Source organism: Lepidochelys kempii, chromosome 6 (assembly GCF_965140285.1).
Source record: "Lepidochelys kempii isolate rLepKem1 chromosome 6, rLepKem1.hap1, whole genome shotgun sequence".
Classification (NCBI taxonomy): domain Eukaryota; kingdom Metazoa; phylum Chordata; order Testudines; family Cheloniidae; genus Lepidochelys; species Lepidochelys kempii.
The window spans coordinates 60,942,080-60,965,422 of NC_136385.1; the positions used below are offsets into that span (position 1 = coordinate 60,942,080).

Genomic DNA, 23,343 nt, shown 5'->3' on the forward strand with positions numbered 1-23,343 from the left:
TGGGACCAATGGGTTTTGTTAATACAAATTTTAGCACTTGTGTGTGCGCTGGTGTCAGAATAATGAAAAGATGTGCACAGGCATTTAGCAAGGATATTTAGCAAGTGTTTGCATCTGTAAATTGCAGACACATGTAAGTGCATATGTACTTTTGCATATGCGCAAGCAGAGGCTGGGTAGGTGCCCAACTGGAAATTTACCTTAAAAGGGTTTGAAAGAAATGTTTGAAACTGATTTATGATGGATGCTACAGGCCACTGTAATACTCACAAAGTGACAGATTTGCAATTCTTGTGTCATTTTTTGTAATATTTACAGACTTTTCAAACATGTCAGAAGATTGGAGGTGATTTTATTAGGAAACGATCCCACATTATTGTCCCTGCCTAACTATCCTCTAGACAAGGTGGGGTCTGCACACATTAGGTATTGAGAATTCAGGGCTCAAAACAACATTTACAAAGGAATCAAGAGTCTGGCAGATGTAAAATATCCCCTAAGACAGGGTGAATTTGTTACAAGTGATTCCCTTTCTTCCCTAGCTCCCATGCCTATCTTAATTTTTCTCTTTATTAACTTAAAGAAAGTGAGAGTGTATTTGCTCCCATATTTTCCTCAGGTACATCTGTAAAGGTCTCCATCCCTCGCTTTATTAGCTAAAATGAGAAAGCAAAAGCTCGCGGCGGATTCGACAGGCTTCAGAGTCCAGCGATTCCATTTGCTCGTATTCTTCCTCTGGTTGCTCCATCTGTCCTGTTGCTGGGGAAGACCACACATCTAGCCCATGTTCAAGAGAGATGTTATGGAGCACACAGCAGGCCAGAATGATGTGGCTAGACTTCTCTGGAGAATACTGCAGGGTGCCTTTGGATCCATCCAGGCAACGGAACCGGGATCGAATGGTCCTGAATGTCTGCTCAATGACACTGTGAGTGGCAGAATGTGCCATGTTATAACGGTACTCTGCGGTGGTCTCAGGGATATGCAGAGGGGTCATCAGCCATGTGCGGAGAAAAAAGGAGCTGTCACCTATCAAAGGAAAAAATGAGAGAGCTCACAAACCAGTAGCAACAGCAAAGATTTCTGCTCTTTATCCTCAACCTGGGGAGACTAAATTTGGGCACCTGTTTGTAGCCAGTTTCCTTGCATCATAGGTACAGACTGACTTCATTGACTATCAACACAGAGTATGGGAGAATCCAGGTAAGAGTGACAAGTATTTAATTAGATTTGCAAATGAGACCAACAAGGAGAAAAATCAAGATATTCCATTTCACAAGACTAAATTCTGTAAAAATGTGGGAGGGAGTTTTAGGAGAGTCCAATTAATACACATAGGCAATGAAATTCAGACATTTGGACCAGACCCAAGTGTAGAATACAAGGTTTGTGCGATTCAATCTAGAAATAAACAGGGTAATGAGGACAAGGACAAAGCAGAAGAGTGGATGTATACAACCTCACTAATCATACTGTATGAAACGCAGAGCAGGAAATCACTGCTCTTCCAGTCCTATGTGAGCCAAGAAGAGCCTACCTTGACTCTCAGATCCCAGGATGAGTTTGCATGACTGCAGTTAGAAAAAGCATTTTCACTTGTAAACTGTCAACTGGCTTGGAGTCAGAGAGGTGATAACAATGGAACCCCACAGGGGGCATTTTTACAAAGTTACTCTCTGAGTAGAACCACATTTGAAACCCTTTCTCACATACATTTTCCATGGAACATGGTCCTAAATCACTTTTATCTGGTATTTACATTTTGGCAGACGTGCATTTATATAGATTTTGTAAGATGTTAGAAATAATTAATGTCTTATTTGCCAGTGGGACCAAGAATGACTTGTATGAAACCTATTTGGTTGTTTGTATTAAAAAAGCAAATATGTCAGGCATTTTCACACCAGCAGTCTGTTTTGCTGCCTTTGAGTCACTCAAAAAGCAGCCAAAGTGCAACAGACTCTTAGAGGAGACAATAACTGGAATTAACTTACCAAGTAGCCAGCCATCTTTGTGCAATCCAGCTTCAAATTGGCTATTAAGAGCTGCCTGCTGCAGCACAGTGCCGTCTTGCAGGCTGCCTGGCCAGTGCGTCTCTGCACTCAGCAGTGCTCCTCTAGCATCACACACCATTAGGCAGTTTAAAGAATGAAGACCCTTTCGATTCACATAGGATAGGTCCTCGGCATTGGGTGCTTTGATTGTCACATGGGTGCAGTCAATCACCCCTAGCACTCCAGGCATCCCTGCCAGCCCATAGAAGTCATCCTTCAGACTCTGCACAGAGGCTTCATCCTCTGGAAAATGAATGAATTGTGAGGCTCTCTCCACCAGTGCTTCAGTGACATTGGCAACACAGCGGCTCATGGAGGCCTGGCTGATGCCAATGGCATCCCCCATGCGAGTCTGGAAGGAGCCAGAAGTGTAAAAACCTAATGCAGCAAGAATCTGTGTCTCTGGACTGATGGCTCTGGACCGCTGTGTAGGGCGAGAGAGGCTGGCTCCCAGCAGATCCACTAGATAGTAAATAAATTGTCGGGGGAAGCCATACATGGACACCAGGTACTCATCGGTGACATCCTCCAGCTTGAAGCGATCTAGCATTCGGTGTCCTCGGCCATAGAGCAAGAGGTCACAATCAAGAATCGCTATAGGAACAGCCATAGCGAAAGCCTGGGTGAGTTCTTGGAGCAGTTCTTGTTGCAGATCTTTTCCCAGTGCTGTCACCTGCATTGAAGTGAATTGAACGGAGACTCAGAACTCAGTTTAAGAAGTTCAGCCTTTCAGCCCTATTGCCAGCTTCATTCTGCCCAGGTTACATAACAGCAGAGTAAGAAACACACACCTCAGAGAAATTTGTAAAGATAATCTCTCTGTTTTTAAAAAATAAAAATTGTTTTTTGTTTTTTTTTTTAATGTTGGGATCAATTTTAGTGGCAGATGAAAGATGCCCAGGAAATTGGAACAGTCAGCTCACAGCATGTGCGCAACAGCAGTGTGAGCTTCCCTACAGACCCATCAGTGTCTCAACCCTTAACAGAAGGGACTATCTGCAGGAATGAGAAGGGACTTCAATCTCCTCCGGTCTTCTGCTGCAAATGCCAAAAATGGGGCTAGAAGTGGCAGTAGTTTCTGTAAAATTCTTAGTGGAAAGTTTTTAAAATCACAACAAACTAATATCATATACATAGTACAATTTTCAGTCACTACCAGGTTAGGCCATATTCAGGCTAGCAATCTTTGAAACTACATAATCCACATGCAACTACCTTATTTCTGCTCTGTCACTGAACTAGTTAAGCAAGTTGGATGAGTTTGTTGCTTCTTTCTGAGCTGGTTCACTTGTGCATAACCTAAACTGGTTGTATCAGGCATGCAGTTTATGTGGACTATTAGAACAACAAAATCCAAGAGCTGCTATCACCAGAAATTTGGGAGAAATAGAGCCTGCCCTTCATATTCAAAGTCACAAGTCTCAGAGTGTGATCCTATGGGTGTGTGTGTGAGAGTTCCCTTTGATTATGCCAGATCACATCAGAAGCTACAGTGGAAACATTAAACACTAGCTAAATTCAAATAGATTTATGTATATGACACATGGGCAGCAAGATGAACTTCACTGTTGGATAGCACAAGGATTTCCAAAGAGACCAATGGCAAATGTAGTTGATATTCTATCATATATACCCAGGGCTTTAAAACATACCCACTAGCCAGAGACCAACATGAAAGTTAAAGGTCCTCTGGAAGTGCTGAGGCAGACCCTGATGAGAAACCCAGTGCACCACACACACATTCCTGTGGACTTACTGCATGCAGAAGCAGCAGAAGCAACAGGAAGAGTCCATCCTCCACTTCTGATGGAGAGGGGAAAGGAGAAAACTATCTCCTGTCCTTTGCCCCATCTTGGAACATGAATATTGCCAGACCCACTCAGACTAATAGTCCATGTAGTCTGCTATCCTATCTGGCCAGTTTCAGATGGTTTCAGAGAACTCTGTTAAGACTCCCATAATGGGAGAACTAAACACTACCATGCCCACTAAGGAAGTTTCTTCCGGGCTTTAGTCAGTTAGTGATTACTTTAATGTCCTGAAACATGAATTCATTTTTACTTTACCTGATATGTTCTCAATATGGACATGAATACACAAATTAACTGTGAAACAGCTAAGGCGCCTTCCTTTGGGTGGGAGGAGGAAGTGAGCAGATTCCACTCAGGGCTCAACTATAATAATATCCATGTTAGTGTAAAACATGACTCTGTCTTTTAGTGTAGCTGGAACCTAATTTATTTTAACCATGTCTCAAAAATATGCTACAGTTTAACTCTGTCCAAAAGCATGACACAGTTCAGTGCCATGGATAGGGTCCATTTATGTTAGAAGACAAAACTGTGGTTTTAAGTTAGGGAACTAATGTGTTAGAACCAGGTCCCCTGATATGGATGCTGTTGTGGTGTAGTTAATCCCTCTAGCAGCTGCCTCCAGAGGCCCCTCATGTTACCAGGGGATTGGTGGATGGATAAAATACAGAGGGCCAGGGAATGAGGGGGTAGATGGGGAGGGAAGGGTGAGGTAGATGAGGAGGGCAGAGAGAGGGCCATAGATAAGGGGGAAGATGAGGAGGGGCAGAGTAGATGAAGAGGGCGGGGGGGGTAGATGGGGAGGGCTGGACAGAGGGCTGGGGGAGGTGGGGAGGACAGGGAGAGGGCCGGGGATGAGGAGGGCAGGGAAAGGACGATGGGATGAGGGGTGAGATGAGGAGGGCAGGGAGGGGGCCGAGGGATGAGGGGGTAGATGGGGAGGGGAGAACAGGAGGGGGGTCGGGGGAGATGGGGAGGGGAGGGGATGAGGGGGTAGATGGGGAGGGGAGAGCCAGGGGGGATGGAGGGGAGGGCGGAGTCAGAGGGGGGGCAGGGGAGATGGGGGGCAGGGGATGAGGATGGGGAGGGCAGGGAGGGGAGAGCAGGAGGGGGGCGGGGGAGATGGGGAGAGCAGGGAGGGGGCCGATGGGGAAGGGAGAGCCGGAGAGGGATGAGGGGGTAGATGGGGAGGGGAGAGCCGGAGGGGGGCGGGAGAGATGGGGAGGGCAGGGGATGAGGATGGGGGGGCGGGGAGGGGAGAGCTAGATGGGGGGCGGGGGAGATGGGGAGGCCGGGAAATGAGGGGGCAAATGGGGAGGGGGGAGATGGGAGTCGGATGGGGGGGCGGGGGACTATTAGCGGGGGAGGGACCCTCCTCAGCTGGGCTAAGAATAGGGGGCGAACCTCCCCAAGCTCCGCCACCCTCCCCTGGCCCGGCCCGGCCCGGGATTTACTCTGTCCGGCGCGCGGAGCCAGTGCCCGGATCTTCTCCCGCGAGTCCCGCCGCCCCGCACAGCGCGGGGGCTGCCCGTTCCCAGCAGCAGATTCCCCACGAAACCGGGCTCCCCTCACTCCAGGGCCGGAGCCTCCCAGGCCGCGCCCCCCTCACCTGCCAGCACCGGCCGCAGCGCCCTGGCCCAGCCGGGAGCGGGGAGGGGCCGTCCCGGCTTCGTGCGGAAAGTGCCGCGGCGGATGCGCAGGCTGCGCCCCTCCCCCGGCCGGAGCGGATGAAAACAAACAGCGGCGGCGGCGGCGGCGAGGGGGAGCCCGGGGTCCTAGGAGAGCAGGACACCCCCCAGCCCGGGGCGCGGACACCGGGGACCCCCGGCCCGGACAGTGGGGTCCCAGGGCACTGAGATCCCCCCGACCCTTGGGCGTGTAGCGCCCCGCAGCAGGGTCCCGACTTTCCCTGGGCACGGCTGGGCCCGAGAGCCGGGGACCCCTCGCTGGGCGGGTATCGGCCCACAGGCACCAGCGCTCCCCGGGCTAAAAGGCTGAGGCCGGGAGCTGGGACCAAGAGCCCCCAGACTGAGCCCCTCCCCGGGCCGGGGACCGAGGCTGGCTCTGCTCACTGGCGGTGAGGGGGCCCTGGGCACAGGCGCTCTGCAGTGAGACCGGGACGGAGACTTCACGGGCCCGGCTGCGAGGAGACTTCTGGAGCCCTGAGCCTAGAGCTGGACCCTGAAGAGAGACCTTGGGCTGGGCATCGAGACTGGGACCAAACCCTACCAGCTCTGGCCGGGAAGAGAAGACACCCCAGAAGATTCCACTGGCTAAGAACTGAGGAGATCCGGAAACCGAGACACCACCTAGGCCCCTGGCCCAACAAGAAGGCTAGTGAGGATCCCTGAGGTCTAGATGGGTTTGGTCATGCAGAGAGACTAGGGTCAGCCAGCCTCGGTCCCCCGGCATGAGACCCAGAGCAATCACCTCTGCCTCCTCCCTGCAGGTACGGTGCAAATGGAGGAAAGTACAAATGGTAGACCCTGTGGCCCACACTCCCACTGCACCCAGTCTGTGTGGCATTTCTGACTGGAGTGTCTGTCCTGAGCTTGGCATTCCATGTACTGCAGCTGATGGGAGGGATCATGGTGTGGGACCTCAGACTCACTCTTGGATGGGGATGGAGGGAGAACAAGGTCTCCTTCAGCTCATGAAGATTTTGATTCAGAATTTTCTTTATTTTTATTATTCTTTATTATTAGTGTTACAAGTGAATCTTCATGTGTTTAAAATAATTTCACAGATGAATCTTTATGTACTTACAATTTAAAGTGATGAAAAGACTTCAGAGCATAAAGACTTTAGCATAAAGCCCAACTGATTTAAATCAATAGTCTAGCCTTCAGACAGCACCACTATAGTTGCAGTATGGGATAGCACTTCCGTTCTTAAATCTCTTTTCAGTTGCTTATTAATATTCTTAAAATGTGTGTTGTTTGGGGTGAAATTTATGCTTGGTCACTCCAGAAGTGACGTTTTTGGAAAGTTTGTTAACTCAGTGGCAGCTGAACAGATTTATCTGGTGGAGAAACTGTCAGATGCTTTTTGTTTACTAGAATGATTAACTTGCCAGAGCCTGAATGTTGACACTGCAATCAAAGAGCCCCTTAGCAGTGTGATCCTGAGTCAGGTGATATGGGCGAGCTAAGGAAGTTTAATTCAGTGTAGACATATGCTCAGAGGTCTGGGAGACCCAGTTTTTGGGCCAGGTTTATATAACTAAGAGTTCAGGGCTTTTATGTGGGATGAGAGCTGTTCAGGGCTCCCTTTCTGCAGTGATAACCCTTCTTGCCTCTTCTGTATCCCTTTAAGATGTCAGCTAGTCACATAGTATAACAAACTTGAATAGTGGTATTGCAAGTGTAAATGCTGGAGAGCCGAACTGAGTTCCAGTTGTAGGGCAGTGCTGGCTAAGAGTGCAAGAGTTTGTAAAGAGGCCTACTTATCTTTTATTTCTTACCCATTTAGCTGTAGTAATTCTCATTATACACCAGGCTTTAAAACTCCTTTTCTGTCTACTTTCTTTACGTGAGCCTCAACCGTAAATGAGGCTTTATTCTGCAAAATGTGACCCATGCAGTTCAACAGTGCTGCCTGTGGTCACCCCTTCTACATTAACATGCAGCCACCTTACACGCAGACTACAGGTATCAGCATTCAACCAGGCTGCTCAAATCAAAATCTAGTATAGTATGCTGGGACTTACTGTATAGTGTCTGTGGGAAGGCTGCTGCAATCTGTTCCATTACAAACATTGGGTGCAGCAATCAGGCTCTTGTCAAGTTGCCAACATAGCCCTTGGTCGAACAGAGTTTAGGCAACACTGACATATATATGAAAAAATGTTTAGTGGGTAGGTCCTAATATTGTTTTAACTCTACCCATCTCGTTAGTGCCCTCATAAGAAAGGGCACAGCTTTAGCTAGAGAAGCAGGGCGTGGAGCTTGTCCTTTGAACACCTGCTTTTGGCATCCATTGTTTGGAGGCAAGGAGAAAAAGACTTGAATTACCACAACTGCATGAACATAGATATTGCAAGGAGGGGCAGACAAGCTATTCACAGATAAAAGCATCTGATATAAACACTAGTTATATAATTGCTGCACATGTTGGGTTAAAAGACATTAAGGGCAGGTCTACGCTTAACATGCTGCATTGGTGCAGCTGAACTGATCCAGCGCTTAAGTGAAGACACTCCTACGCCGACGGCAGAGCTTCTCACGGAGGTGGATTAACTACATTGACAGGAGAAGTTCTGCCCCCGACATTTCGCTGTCTACACTAGGGGTTAGGTCGTTACAACTACATTGCTCAGGGGGTGTCTATTTGTCACACCCCTGAGCAAGGTAGTTACACTGATATAAGTCTATAGTGTAGTCCTGGCCTAAGTTACTTGATTGGCAGGGGACTACCTGGCTTTTAGGATTTGTAATTGAATTGGAACCTTTCACTTGTAGGTCTCAGGTTAAAGTGTGGCTCAGATTAGTAGTGACCAAAAGGTACTACTATCTGTTGGCTGTTCAGTAGCCTGAGTGAAATTAATTGGTGGTCTCACTCCTAGGTTTTGCAATATGGTTAGCTATTGTGCTATCATAATAGGCACTTAACTGTGAGGCCTTGTGGGCATTTGAAATAAAGGGGTCAAAACTGAAAGGGCATGGTGGAGCCAACCTTCCTTTCCACTTTTAGAGGGGTTCCCTTCAGGTCCGGTTAGGCACTTTGATGGTAGCCAGTGTGAGGAAGCAAGGTAAATTCTGTGACTAGACAGATGACTTCTGTCTCTAGAGCTTTCTCTCTGGCTCTTTTTACCAGCAGGGAAACTCATTTTAGAAATGGAACAGAGTTACTCATCTTTGTATAACAAAGCCTCAGCAGGCATGAGCTAATGGTCAGGTGTTACCATACACATGTGGAGACATGATAATCATCAAATGACATGCTTTAGACTTGCCAGGACCCAAGTTCTGGCATCAGTGTTTCCCCTGAAGTTAGTCCCCTAGCATGGAGCATTGTCCTGTGCTCCTTGCTCCACTTTTGGTGCTGGTGACATCAACTGTTGCCAAGAGAACAGGATCCTGCACTCGGTACTTGGCAAGTAAGTAAAGGAGGAATGGCTTTTCAAGTGTTTTGTGAGTGACACGCACACATTGTGAATAACTTGGAATCTTAATTAGGATTCTTTCTGTGAGGTTTACTGCTTATTATTAAGGTAGATGAAAAGGGGCATCTGCTGGAGCAAGAGGCTATCGTAAATTTGATAGTATCCTTTTTGAAACTAATAACTGCAAAATAGTAAAAACAAGGAAGTGCTTTATTTACATGGTGTTGTGAAGGCATATGGCAGTTTTATTACTAGAGCCCCTTAAAATAATCCCTCAGGCAGGATGAACTAAAAAGTAAGAAGTCAAGGGAGCTGAATTAGATTAGATGTGGGGAGCTAGATAGACATAAATTATTGTTGTGTGGAATAGAATGAAAATGTGTGAAATCTACAACAGACCATTTCAGAAAATGTGAAATTGGATGGGAGCTAATTAAATTTAGCTAACTATATCAGTGCCGGTGGGGTGGGGGGCAGTTTAATTAATGCTGAAATATCTCTCTATTTAAACCTAGTAATTCAAGGTATTTGCTGTGGGGCATAATCTAAGTGCCAGTTGCACAAATGAGTTTGTTTTAAAGACGTTTGACATTGGAAAAATAAAGTGAAGAGTTTGCAGCAAAGTTTAGAGAACAGTTGGACTTTATATCTGAAAATCTGAATATTTTAAGAGGCTCCAATTCAACCAGCTCTGAGCCATGAATCCCTGGCCCTGTAGGTCAGTGGAGCTGCTGATTCACTGCTAAGAAAAATTCAGAGACCTGCTTTCCTCTTTCAGTTAATAGAGAACTGAAAAGAATTTGAGTGACCAAATATGATCACACATTCATGGATACCATGCTTGCATACCGTATAGATGCTGTGTTGCTGGGACTTACGGCTTTGTTTACAGAAAGTTTTACCAGCTACATAGTTCTAGTTATACTGGCATAAATCCTGTGTGGACATTTATTCCAGTATAAGGGTGGGGTTTTTCCCCCCCCCAGTTTAGCTTAAAACACTTCCTAAGCTAAACCAAAAAGACTCTCCTCTACTGGAATAAGAGTGTCTACACAAGCAGAATAATCATATCTGTTTAGGTTCTTTCTCAGCGTAGGCATGGCCTGACTCTATATACTGTAATGGCTAGATTTTTGGGATGATCACACAGTGTTACTCTTGTTGGCAGGTGGGCTTAGCAGGTTCCATATATAACTGTCAGTTCTGTCCTTTCACAGGTAACAATGACACTACACCTCAACCCAAACTGGGCAAAGGAATTGGCCTCTACTTTGCTCTTAACCGTCCTCAGAAGATGATACTTGATTATCATGCACATTGTGTAAAGAGTTGTCACTTTGGATGGGCTATCACCAGCAGGAGAGTGAATTTGTGTGGGGGGTGGAGGGTGAGAAAACCTGGATTTGTGCTGGAAATGGCCCAACCTGATGATCACTTTAGATAAGCTATTACCAGCAGGACAGTGGGGTGGGAGGAGGTATTGTTTCATATTCTCTGTGTATATATAAAGTCTGCTGCAGTTTCCACGGTATGCATCCGATGAAGTGAGCTGTAGCTCACGAAAGCTCATGCTCAAATAAATTGGTCAGTCTCTAAGGTGCCACAAGTACTCCTTTTCTTTTTGTGAATACAGACTAACACGGCTGTTACTCTGAAACCTATTTGAGACTGAGTCTCAGGTTAAGAAAACAACAGAATAAATAGATTAACATTCAATTTTCAAACACCCATGTAATATAGAGGGGCTGGTAGTGATTCCTGTGTTAGGTTACTCAGCACTTTCTATTACAAAGGATTATTGGGACCTTTTTCTAGAAGCTCATTGTTTCCAGTAGATCTTTGATATTTGGCTACACAAGTACCTTTATCCCATGAGAGTCTATTCAGATTTGGCTGAGCTATAAAGTATTAAAAATTGCCACTTCCTTTCTCTCTCTTGTGTTCTTTAGAACATTTTGCATGTTAAAAATCATAACATGTTCTGAGGCCAGGGTCACACCGCTGTTGTAGCAATAGCGTACACTGCAGTGATATACCCGTTCTAGTGTCAGAAGGTTCCCTCCTTCCCCAGCAGGGGTTCTTTATTATGAGAGCTATCAAACAGGGGTACTTCCCAACTCAAAAGTATTTTACAAGAGCCCCTCATTTCACTCTGCCTTCAAGACCAATCTGTCTACTTTCTCTTGGTTATTTATAACGTGCTTCTCATCTTAATAATCTGAGTGTCACCATCCTTCTTACTGAGCAAAGACTTCCTACACAAAGCCAATTTACACTGCTCTTTAATTGGCCAGAGAGGTCACTCTTGAGTTATGCTGAGCATTCCTGTTCCCTCCCCCAGGGCCTTTTTGTGGTGTTTCTGAAGCACTCCCAGTTCCTACCAGAACAAGAGAGTTGTGCAAATGAGGACAGGGCTTTGGTAATCATTGATTCCTGTATCAATCTCACATCCAGGGGCCAGAAAGGATTTGGCTCAGATGCCAGGTTTCCTTTCACATCCTCTCTTGCACTACAGGGACTGGGTTCCAAGCCCAGCCTGACTGGGTCGGGGAATGGAGTCTAGTTCTTCTAGTAGTGGAGTTAGTGACTTCTGACAAGATAGGTCACTTCTCTCAAGTTAATGCGAACTGATTTACACCAATTGTTTTCATATTAGCTCATTGAGTATTATAAGAACAGTGCCAGTCTCGAGGGGCAATATGAATACAAATCTGACCTTCCTTTTCCTCTCTGATCATTCAGTAGACAGTTCTCTTCCCTCTACACTGCAGATTAAGGTCTGTAGCTGTACTGCGGTAGACATACCCATGCTAGCTTTAATCTAGTTCACACAGGTAACTGAAGATGTGGCATGGGCTTCAGTGTGGGCTAGTGCCCGAGTACAAGACCGCTGGGGACCCTGGATACATACTCAAGTTGCTAGCCCACACTGGGGTCCATGCCACAATGTCTTCAATGCTAATATTGCCTGTTCCAGCTAGTTTTAAGCTTGACAGGTATGCCTACCCACACTACAACTACACCTTAAATTGCAAGGTAGGCTTCTATTAAGTCAGTGCTGATCTGCTACCCCAACATGGGGCAGTATAGTACTGTACTGCTGAAGTGGCCTCTTTTCAATTGGCGTTTGCAGAGCACTAACGAAAATACATGCTTACTATCATTATTCAGTTGAGATGTAAGATGAAGGTTCTGGCCACTTTGGGTCATTAAGATCATACAGCACTTCCTGTGTGAGCAGGATGGTTATCCTCTGTGCCCTAATCAAACTGTAATTTGTGTTCTGACATTCTTTCCCCCCAGGTAGTTTCAATCAGATAATATTCTTCTGGTGCTACATTTTTGTGCAGTGTTGCTGTGTGCTCTGAAACTGCCCATGCCTCCCACCCCAGCAGTGGCTGCATTTCAGTGATTACCAAGGTGGTCCATAAATATTATTTGTATGATAAGCTCTTTCTGGATAAGAGGAGCTTCAGAAATGCAAAGATATTTTACAGCAGTCATACTTTGCACTTTTTCAGAGTTCTAAGCCCAAAGCAGTTTTTAAACCTCTTCCGCTCTGGTGTGGCATTTGTACAGCCCATCACACAAGGAAACTTGGGATTTGTGGGGTTCTCACCTCTACTTGGTAAAATATATCCTACAGTTAGTTGTAGCTAAACCTGCAATCTAGAGAACATTACTAATAAAGCGATGGAAGCCATGATCAGGGTCAGCCTATGCAAGGGGCTAGTAGCCAGACTCCATTTTCTCCAGAGGCAGAGCTACTATTACCTATTATGTATGACTTCAGTACCTGCTAATAATGGAGCGGAGACAGTTGCAGCTCCAGGATCCTAGTACCAACAGGCCTGGTTTGTTATCTCAGTGCTATGAATTTCAACAGCTTCAGTGGCCTGTGATCTGAAATCTAGACTATCACAATTGATCACCTTCTATATAGGACCAGGAATACTTTCTTCAATAATTTGACTGAAAAATCAAATTATTGAAGAAAGTGAGCCTCCGATGAAGTGAGCTGTAGCTCACGAAAGCTCATGCTCAAATAAATTGGTTAGTCTCTAAGGTGCCACAAGTACTCCTTTTCTTTTTGCGAATACAGACTAACACGGCTGTTACTCTGAAACCTGTCATAAAGAGCCTAGTAACAGGGAGGCTTTCAGAATCAAGTGAGGGATTCAGACCTTCCTCCTTGAGTCAGGGTCTCATAGAAGAGTCTGGACTATCTTCAGGATCTTCTCCCAGCTAGGTTCCCCATCAAAGGATAGACTTCTGCAGTTGTCCCTCTCTAGGGCTTTGTAGGGGAGCCCACCCCCAGCACCAGCTTCCAATCCAAGGCCCAAGGGTGGGCAGCTAAGTGCTGCACCCTGAGGTGCAATACAACTGCCTCCCTGGGTCACTTCATACCTCCCCTCTCTTCCCACAGAGTAAAGATAAAATTTCAGACCTTCAGAATCTCCCATCCCCTCTTTGCAGGCTTGGTCAGGCCACCATAGCTAGGTTTCAGGCAGCAAGAGCACCTGTGGTGCTGCTTCCCAAGACCACAGAATGCGGATCAGCTCACTTCTACTATCTGCTTGACAGTGAGCTACTCTACTTCACTTTTTAAGCTCCTCCTCCTGCTTGGGCAAACTTTGCCAAAGCAGTGGGGTGGGGCCACCAGGGCCCCCAGCAGCTCCATAACCCCTTCCTCTCCAGTGTGGGGTTTATGTACCCCATCATGTGGCCCAAAGTTTTGAAGCAGCTGCTCCAAATCCCAAGACCAAAGTAGAAGGGTGTGTGAAAGTTTTATTTCCATGTTTGTTATGCGTTTCAGATTTTCATGTGCAATGGACACCGATCTCAACTCCCAGGACAGGAAGGACCTGGACAAGTTCATCAAATTTTTTGCTCTGAAGGTAATTTCCGTGTCTTGGTACTGGGACACTGGTAGGAATCCTCTCCTCTGAATTCACCTTCATTTATATTGAAGTTAAACCAAAACTCCCCATGGATAGAATTATAGGCTTGTATATCTGTTAATAACCAAACTGAGAAGAACTGAAGGTAAATGTAGATAGAAGATTCCTGTTTTACACATTTATTTTCCAGAAAAAAGCTGTTTTTCAGAAAATTTCCCTGCTGTAAAGCCTAATTGTGGGTCCCGAATACCCTTGTTAGCTCTGTGCCACTTGCCCCTGTGAAATTGACTAGGTGTGACTTCATCAAGCAGCCTGGACAAGTTTAAGTCTCCGTTCACTTAAGTAGTATTTCCTGCCGAGTCCTGATCTTCTTTCTGTCCATCTAGGTTCTTATATAGTACTTAAAATTATAATAGCTAAATACTTTTTGTTACACGTTCACAGATAACTAAAAAGTGAAACCCCTAATTCTAAGTAGTTCCCTGTCCTGATTAGGTAGGTAGGTACTGCAGTGATGGATGAGCTATAAATGCATCAACTGATAGACCCAGGTTACTTCTTTATGTATCTCCAGCTCCAGGATGAAGTTCCATAGTTTTTGGTAGAATTGGTTCAAATGCTGTGACCACTGATTATGAAATGGCTTCAGTGATTCCTTATTATTGTTACAGGGACATGGTCAACTTAAAAGCACGCTTCTGTCCAAAACATGTTTACCTGCTGCTATTACAAGTAACACCTTAGGTGACTATAGTGGAAGGAGATTAGCAAACCCCACTGATCCTGAGTTCTAAACTCTGCCTAATCCTTTCCCAAAAGTGAGATCATTTAACTGGTGTCCAGCTGCCCTGGATTGGCCTGCAATGTGGGCTGAGGGTCCTAGAGTGCTCTAGAAATCAGTGAGCATTTTTGGCTTTCTCTTTCAGACTGTACAAGTGATTGTCCAGGCCCGACTTGGAGAGAAAATCTGTACTCGATCATCATCCTCCCCAACAGGCTCTGACTGGGTAAAGTCATGTTACTTATAACAATCTCATCTCTCTCTCTCATCTACTTTATCATGCTGATAATATGGGGAACACTTTCAAGTAGTATATAAAAACAATACTGTACAATGTGTTGATTTTACATCTCAGCATGTACAGTAGTACCCTGACCTCTTCCCAGGCTCAGGAGAGGTTTGTGACTCTCACCAGTCACTTCTGCCAGATGACCAAGACTCATATCTAAGTTCTGAAGGAGGGTCTTTACCTCTTCATTCAGAGGTCTGAGGCCCTCATAAGAGGTGAGGTTTATAAGGGTAATGGGGGGCTTCTGGATTCTCCATGGGTGCATACAAGAACTAAGTGAGGACAGAGGGGTGTGTTTTGCCTTAGTACCCGATGTACAAGAATCTAATAAGAGCCAAAACAATGTTTATTAGTAAATATGAAAAATTTAAGCCAATCTGGGATTTGCCTGTGTTGGACTGTGATTTACTTACTCAGCAGGTAGGTCTTACAAATCCTTATGAAGGCGAAACACTCAGCAAGTGGTGATCAGTTTCTTTGCCGCCAACATACCCCACCATGAAGCCACAGAATCCTTCCTAAGGCTTCATCGGAGCTTGTATTTCATATACCTCTCTTCTCTTTCCCAGCTGTCTAACCAAGCTCCTAACCGTCTAAATCAATGCAATTAACTTCACTGCTAGTATGGCTTGAACAATTACAAACTCCATTGATGTCATGCATATCCATGGATGTTCCCTGCTATTATATGCTAATTCCCACCATGGAGCATAACCCAGTGTATCTGTATCGCTCTGAATATTTTGACTGTCCTGTCTGAAGGTCAACAAATGTTCTGGGTGTCTCCTCATTAAGGCCTGCACATTTAAATGCAGTGATGATCTGACTCTGTCTAGCTGTACCATAGTCTAGGGTAGCATCAGTCAGAGGGGCATCAGCTGGTATATTGTGGATCTCATGCTGGGGAACTGCAAAAATTATCTTTTCCCCTATGTGGGCAGCTTTTTTTGGAACTAAGCAAAACATTGGCAGTCATAACATGTTTGTGTCCCACATTGGAAGTGTCCGACCCATGTGGCTACCTTCTCCAGCCTTTGCAACCTTGGCTTGATCTTGTCCCATTGCCTCAGCTGTACTGTACAATTTCAGGTTTCTTCATCCAAGGTGAACCCACATGCCAGCAATGCAGTACATCACAATGACATAACCAAGTGCCAGGCCTCTTGGAACAACATGAGGTATCTGCGAATTTCCAGTCTCCTACACACATCCTTATCAATATCCGAGGATGTGACATTCCTTTAAGATGTAACCTGCCATGGTTGGTTCCAACGTACCTATGGACTAGACGCTAGACACTCTCAATACCTCGCTTAATCCTGTGGCCGCTGCTACTGCTAGTACCATAGGAAAGAGCCACGTTTCATCAAGCTTGCATCTTTTCTCAGCATAATAGATCCTTGAGTAGCATCTAACTGTGCACCAATATACTTTTTACTTTGGCCATTGTTCCAGCATCTTATTTTTATGAACTAGCATCTCCCACCCCCATTGAATTTCCTTTAGTCCTCCCTGTAGCTCCAGTATTAGGAAGCTGCTATACCATGAACCTTTGATACATTAAGATAGTTCGTAATTTTTCCATTTCATTGATTGCTGCTTCCACTTCCCTAAACGCCTATCCTGTTGTTCTAGCATCCTAAACATCCTTTAAATCCTCCCCATAGCCTCATTCTGTTCTTTTCACTTTAAAAGGTTTTGTAATTCAACTCTCACTTTCTGATTTTCTTCCCACAATACTGTGATATCCGTATGATTCCATGCTGATATTCCCAGTGCCCCAACTCCTATTACTGTTTCTATATCTCTCTCTCCCCCTGACTCTTTCACATCTCAGGCCATCAAATTTCCTCCAGTTCCACCCCATCCATTGACTGTTTGAAATTTTGCCTTGCTTTTGCTATCAGTCACATATAGAAGTGCGCATATTTTGCATGACAGAGCTCCTGTGGTAAAGTAAAATTGGTTAAATTCAATACTGCAGGTATCATTTGGTACTATACATTACTATACGTAGTCTGATGGTCACAATTTATTACTAATCCATTGTCGGTTTCTGCTTCTGTGGATGGATCATCATCTCGCTTCAATTTTAGAATAGGAGGCATTGTTACTCCAGTATGTTCAGGAGTGGTAGTGGTACTTTGGTCATTCTTAATCCCATTTGGGGAGAAGGTCTGGCATGTTAGGCTCCTGGGCGGTAGCTCAATGAGCTGCTAAATTAACTCTAATATTTCCTGTATGTGTTAACTGCATGCCATGAATTTTTTAGATTAGCTGTTACCATCCCATTTAAACACACTGTCCCTACCTGGGTCACGTCCGAATCCGTGCTCCTGAGAGTTGTTTGTGCTGCAGGATCCTCCACCTTGGCTGTTCTGCAGTCTGTATCAGAACATTGGCTTTCCTGCATGATTACCCAGGAACCATAAGGCTAGGGTGGCATTCTCCCCCTCGTGCACTGTCACCATCTTGTTCTGCTGTATCACAAATTCAGTGGACCCCAATGCAATGCAGATTATGCCTCCCATGGTGACCAACCTAGCCTTGGCTGTTACATAGTAGCGATCCTCCCAGCTGGCTTTTGGAAATGGCTTTTTATCCGAGACATATTGCAGAAGTACCTGGTCTCCCACTTCGTACTCCTTGCCAGAAGTTTGGCCATAAAAATAACTTCATTTTTCACTGGGCTTCCCCCTAAATGAAGCAGCTCACATTTTATTTTTATATTTCAGTTTTTAATACATTTTTCACAGGTGAGACTTTTTTTGGCCTGGCCTCTGTTAACTGCTGTATTTTAGCAACATTCTGTTTTACTGTTGGTTTGATTTCTTTATTCTTTTCTGAGTCTCAGCCAACTTGCTTTTCCTTAAATCACTCCACTTCAGTTTTTCATTGTGAAATAGGACATTTCCCAAGGCTAAATTCTGGGATTGTAAACTTTTTACCTTTTTGCCCAGAGTGAAATGTTTTCAGCCAATGTATTCTGCAGCTTTAGGTTTCTCTCTGCCTTTTGTACTCCTTTTTTAGTTTAGCACATTTTGTAGCTGTGCCTGCAGTTTCCTGAGAATCATGGGCCACAAAAGTGTGAGCTACGCTGACATCTGTGGGTTTAGTAAGACAGAAAGTGGTTTCTTGTCCTGTTGCCCCAGTCATGGTAATACACTATTGCATTCCATGCCCCACCTGAATTCTAGATGTTAAAGAGACTGAGACAAAGTTCCTCCTCCTGCCTTGGTGGGTCCTGTGCTTATTGGCAGATTTTCTCGCCTCGGAGGTTCACGGCAGCCCTCAGTTTGGCCACTTTTGTGGCTCAAATCTGCCATTCACTCAGTTATCCTCATCACTGGCCAGAAAGGAAGAACAACAATCCCCTCAGTCTCTGCTGATCCACCTAGTGGTTCAGGGAACAGGTCAGAGACCTTCCCCTCTGGTGGAACCCACAGTCCAGTTCAACTCCTCCGGTATTGAGTTGGAGGGATGGAGGGAACCTGGGCCCGCCCTCTACTCCGGGTTCTAGCCCAGGGCCCTGTGGATTGCAGCTGTCTACAGTGGCTCCTGTAACAGCTGCGTGACAGCTCCAACTCACTGGCTACTTCCCCATGGCCTCCTCGCAACACCTTCTTTAGTCTCACCACAGGACCTTCCTCCTGATGTCTGATAATGCTTGTACTTCTCAGTCTTCCAGTAGTATGCCTTCTCACTCTCAGCTTCTTGTTCCTCTTGCTCCCAGCTCCTCGCACGCACACCACAAACTGAAGTGAGTTCCTTTTTAAAACCCAGGTGCCCTGATTAGCCTGCCCTAATTGATTCTAGCAGCTTCTTGATTGGCTGCAGGTGTTCTAATCAGCCTGTCTGCCTTAATTGTTTCCAGAAAGTTCCTGATTGTTCTGGAACCTTCCCTGTTACCTTACCCAGGGAAAAAGGACCTACTTAACCTGGGGCTAATATATCTGCCTTCTATCACTTTCCTGTAGCCATCTGGCCCAACCCTGTCACAAGACGGATTCTCCACTATCAAGCAAAGCATGTTTATGGATGTCTCCTATAACTGATAATACGTTGTGGCATTCCCACTCATCCAAGGTGAAGTGGGTAAGAATCCTGCATGAGTGGGAGGAGGCTCAGTATCCCTACTGAGGGACGGATGAAGCAGTTCCAGCCAGCAGACTGCTCCCTGTTCCCTAGGACACCTCTTGGAGCCTCCACACCACCTCCTCCAGTTCCTCATTGCACCTCTCTTCCTCATAAAAGGGGATCCATGGGTGCTCACAACCACCTCCTTTCTCTCTGCCACACACTCTACCGTACCCAGGGGTTTCTGTACTACCCTTGGAATTGCATTCCTGGCCACTTTCAATCCTGTATGCTTCAGCCTCATCCACAGGGTCTTTGTGCTTTTCACCATGTCCTGGGGGGTAAAAATATTTTGCTTTTTCAACCTGAACATTAGTTCAGCCCCTCTCAAATACCATTTTAACTGCCTCTCTAACCTCTGGAAGTGGCCCATCGATAACAAGTTGTGGGTAGTCTGAATCATCACAAAATGGATTATTCATGACCAGAGAACAAGCAAAAAAAAAGTCGCTCTTCGTGTTTGGCAGGGGGCTCCTTAGGTTTCTGCTTAACAGCAACAACGGTGGTGATTGCTGCATCAGACCAGAATAAAACTCGGATAAGCTCTGCACACAACAACTGCCACTATATCCAGCCTCTCTAGCCCTGTGGAATACGTAGCCAAACCCCAGAGCCAACTCCCTTTTGTAAAATCCTCTCCTATCCCTCTAGTCAGATCACAAAATTCAACCTGCTCTCTAGTTTTCAGAAGCCACTTCAACACTTCCTCCGTGCTTCTGGAGCAAGGGGCTATTTCTTGCAGTATGGCTATCTCCTCTGGTAAAAGGTTTTTAACCTTCACCTCTAAACAGGTACCACCCTGATTGTTTTGGACTGTGGACATGATTATAGGCTCCACTGGAACAGGCACCATAAGAGCAGCTTTAGAGTCCAGATTGCTCAAGGAAGGAAAAAGTGGATTATGAGGAGGTGGAGCCTCCTTAGACAATACAACACTGTGCTCATTAATGCTTCCTTCTTCCAAAAGTTTCACTGTCTGATTAAAAGCCCCTGTCAGTTCTGTATTCTCCAATTGCACTGCTTCTAGCTGTGGTTGCAGAACATCATTCTGCTCCTTAAGAAACTCACATTCTTGAGCGTTCTCAGTCAAAGTTCGTAGCTCAGTGACCTTGTCTATCAGTTCTTGTGTCTCACCCTTCTGCATTTCTTTAACTTGAGTTTTTATTTTCTGAATTCCAGTTTCAGTGCTCCATTTTGTTTCTCAAAAGCTCTAGTGGTCGCTATCTCACCCTGAACTGTGTCTTTTACCCTTTTCTCAGCAACCTTTTTGTTGCTGAAAAAGTTGCTTTCAAGCACATTAGCCCCCACTTCAAGCAGATTCTGTCTTGTAAGGGTGTCCATCTCCTTAAGGGAACCCCCACCATGTCTTGTCTACATATCTCTCCAGCGACTCCGCTGTCCCTTAAAAATGCCTTAAACCCCTCAATAGCCTTAGGTCGCAGTCCCTGGGATATTGGCTGTTAGCCCAATTTACAAACTGCGTAGCTCACCAGAACGTTGGAATGAGATTCACTTTCTCAGCAGAGGGGTATAACAAATCTTTATTAAGGCAAAACACTCAGCACATGGTGGTCAGTTACTTACAAGTGGGAAGCTCATCAGGACAATTTCATCAGTCACCTCCAGCACTGGAGAATACCACTTCAACCTTGCTGTATTACACAAACTTATGTATAACTTTTTGTTATCTTTTCTTATACATACATCATAGTCTTTCATTTCCACGTTAACTCTCCTCCCCTGTCAGTACAGGTTTAGTGTTAGTTCAAATGAGTCTTTTCTAGCTTTTTAGTTTATCTTTTTGTTTTCTCACAGACATGATTACTCTGCAATTTCTTACACATGCACAGTTCTACTTATGCTTACGCTGTTAAATTTTATCAGACCAGACTCTTAAAATTCACAGAAGGCTTCTGTCAGGCTTAAATATGTATTCACCCTCAATAGTCCGTTCTGTAACTGTTAGAGTGGGCACCTCTTTAATCTGTTTTGTAGCAGATTGCTCTAACTTGAGTCTGTCTGCAGTGTGCACTGGACAGGTTTTCCAAAGGAATCTGAAAAATAAAGTAAGTTCTTTCATTTTGCAGTTCAACTTGGCAATCAAAGATATACCAGAGGTAACTCATGAAGCAAAGAAAGCCCTGGCAGGACAGCTACCTGCTGTTGGACGGTCAATGTGTGTAGAGATCTCTCTCAAAACCTCTGAGGTAAGAACCCAGTCAAGATACATCACCATTTGCTGACTTGCCCCTTAAATTACCTGCCTAAGCTCTTATTCTCTTGCCCAAGGCCATGTAAAAATCTCTCTAGACCTGCAGTGTGCTAGTATGCCACTGAAAATGAACATATTTTACAACTAAAGGGAAATCTCACTGCAAATTGGTGAGGCCAAACGCTTAGTGGGAGAGCTGCAAAATCAGCTTATTAGCTCACCTTGGGAGCTAAGCCATTCTGATGTAAGCATGTCCTGAGTACAGCCTCCATCCTACTTTTTATGGGGCTCCCTTGTCCCACAGTAAGATATCTTTGGGTCCTGTCCTTGTTAGCACATGCATATAATGAGGAAATAATGACCATCTGTTTACAAAGAATCAAGAGTCAGGAAAAATACATTCCCTTAGAACAATGGTTCTAAACCTATTTACCATTGTGGGCCACATCCAATACTACTTGTATGGCCCTGAGGATGTTACATGGGCTGCAGCTCTGTGCTGATTGGGCCACAGGCTGAGAACCACTGCCTTAGAGCTACATTGCTGTAACTGATTCTTAATGAAATGTGAAAGAGCTTGTTTGTTTTAAATGAGCTATGTTCCTGATCCTTTCTCTGATGCAGGGAGATTCCATGGAGCTGGAAATCTGGTGTCTAGAAATGAATGAAAAGTAAGTGTGTGTTCCTCAATTTTTTTTTTATTTTTTTTTTTTTAATCAAATGAGCAAGTTTTTCCTGGCTGACTGAATGATTGATTGAGCACACAGGGGACCTCACCTGAAACTGGAAAAGCTATGGGGAAGAGCTTAACAGCATTCCAAGATGTTGCCAAGGGCAGATCAGAAGGTGTTCCAGAGAGGTTCATATGAGGGGCCTTTAACCAGCAATTGGAGCTGTCATGCTCTGCTTCAATGTCCTGTGCTGTCTGGCATGCACCCTGACATGTACATCACAATGAGCAGCAGCCTAGTGGGAATGGAGAGACCATGGAGAAGGAGAAAAAAGACAAAATATTCTCTTCTCAAGTGCAGCGAGAGTTGTAATAAGCCCTTCAGGATCCCAGTATTATGTACCCGACACTGATTCTCAAGATGTGTGTGTAAAGGAATTTGGAGGCAAAGTTGGCATTAAGTCCTGCTTTTGTACTTTCCATCAGTTAAGTTAAAGGGAAACACTGTCATCTGCTTTTTCATAGCTCTTGCTTTTTGTATTCTTTGTTTCTCCCACCCTCTCCAAAACTGAGAAGTAACAAGGGAATGTAAGATTTGCCATATTAGATCATTGGTCTTTCAAGTCAGACATACCACTCGTGATGTTTCAGAGACAAGCCCCTCCCCCATGCACAATGCCCCTCTCCTGCTGCTTACTGTTCGTCAGAGAAGAGGATTAGAAATTAATTCTTTCTTGGTCCCTTGTGGCAATCAGTGTGTGCTGTCAAGCATGAAATTCAATTACCCAGGAACTACAAATGTTAATTATGCTAAAGTTACCCCTCTCTAGTACAAGGCCCTATACCTTCTGCAGCAGTGAGTTCTACAGAATCACTATTTACTGTTTGTCCTGGACTGGAATAGGAGTCTTGGCCTGCTAGCCCAGATACAGATTACCATCCTGATGCTTTATTTCAGGTCTGTCTTTCACTCTTAAGCAAGTATTAGATTACTGGCCCAACTCCCTTTTGGTGTAAATTTGCATTGCTTGGCTGGAAACATTGGTCTAACTGCTTCTATGTGCTCTCTAGGTGTGACAAAGAAATCAAAGTTTCGTACACTGTGTACAATAGGCTGTCTCTGCTGCTGAAGTCCTTGCTTGCTATAACCAGGGTGACTCCAGCCTACAGACTTTCCAGGAAACAGGGCCATGAATACGTAATACTGTACAGGTAATGTAGACTGATATTCTGTGTCTGAACTGAAACAGTAGGAGACTTTTAGGCACACAAAATCCAGCTACTCAATTGGAATTTGGCTAGAAAAACCAAAGCCAATATCTGAAACTTATGCAAAAATTGCCAGAAGATAGATAGATCCCTAATGATCAGGCCTTCAGTGTTC

The 23,343-nt window shown here is 45.1% G+C and overlaps 2 protein-coding genes across 15 annotated transcripts in view; one reads left to right on the top strand and one right to left on the bottom strand.

Annotated features, from left to right (window-relative positions):
• Positions 1-332: 332 nt before the first annotated feature.
• HARBI1 (harbinger transposase derived 1) lies at positions 333-6,254 on the bottom strand. 3 transcript variants are annotated; one of them, XM_073348228.2, is made up of 3 exons: positions 5,475-6,254; positions 1,995-2,727; positions 333-1,029 (listed from the first exon to the last, which is right to left on the bottom strand). In XM_073348228.2, the coding sequence occupies exons 2-3, from the start codon at positions 2,662-2,664 to the stop codon at positions 653-655; spliced, it is 1,047 nt and encodes a 348-aa protein (XP_073204329.1). In that variant the 5' UTR covers positions 2,665-2,727; positions 5,475-6,254; the 3' UTR covers positions 333-652. The 3 variants fall into 3 exon arrangements, with proteins under 3 accessions (XP_073204329.1, XP_073204328.1, XP_078709423.1); XM_073348227.2 differs by having other exon boundaries at positions 5,320-6,254; XM_078853297.1 differs by lacking the exon at positions 5,475-6,254 and adding an exon at positions 4,121-4,644.
• The window catches only part of ATG13 (autophagy related 13), a 49,639-nt gene continuing 31,622 nt past the window's right edge, over positions 5,327-23,343 (top strand). For 2 of the 12 annotated variants that reach the window (XM_073348218.2, XM_073348221.2), the window contains exons 1-6: positions 5,327-6,314; positions 13,786-13,867; positions 14,797-14,877; positions 21,165-21,284; positions 21,914-21,960; positions 23,031-23,171. In XM_073348218.2, the coding sequence (XP_073204319.1) occupies positions 13,799-13,867; positions 14,797-14,877; positions 21,165-21,284; positions 21,914-21,960; positions 23,031-23,171 (458 nt within the window). In that variant the 5' untranslated portion in view covers positions 5,327-6,314; positions 13,786-13,798. The remainder of the gene's footprint in view (positions 6,315-13,785; positions 13,868-14,796; positions 14,878-21,164; positions 21,285-21,913; positions 21,961-23,030; positions 23,172-23,343) is intronic. The other 10 variants (XM_073348213.2, XM_073348212.2, XM_073348217.2 and 7 more) reach the window with 9 other exon arrangements.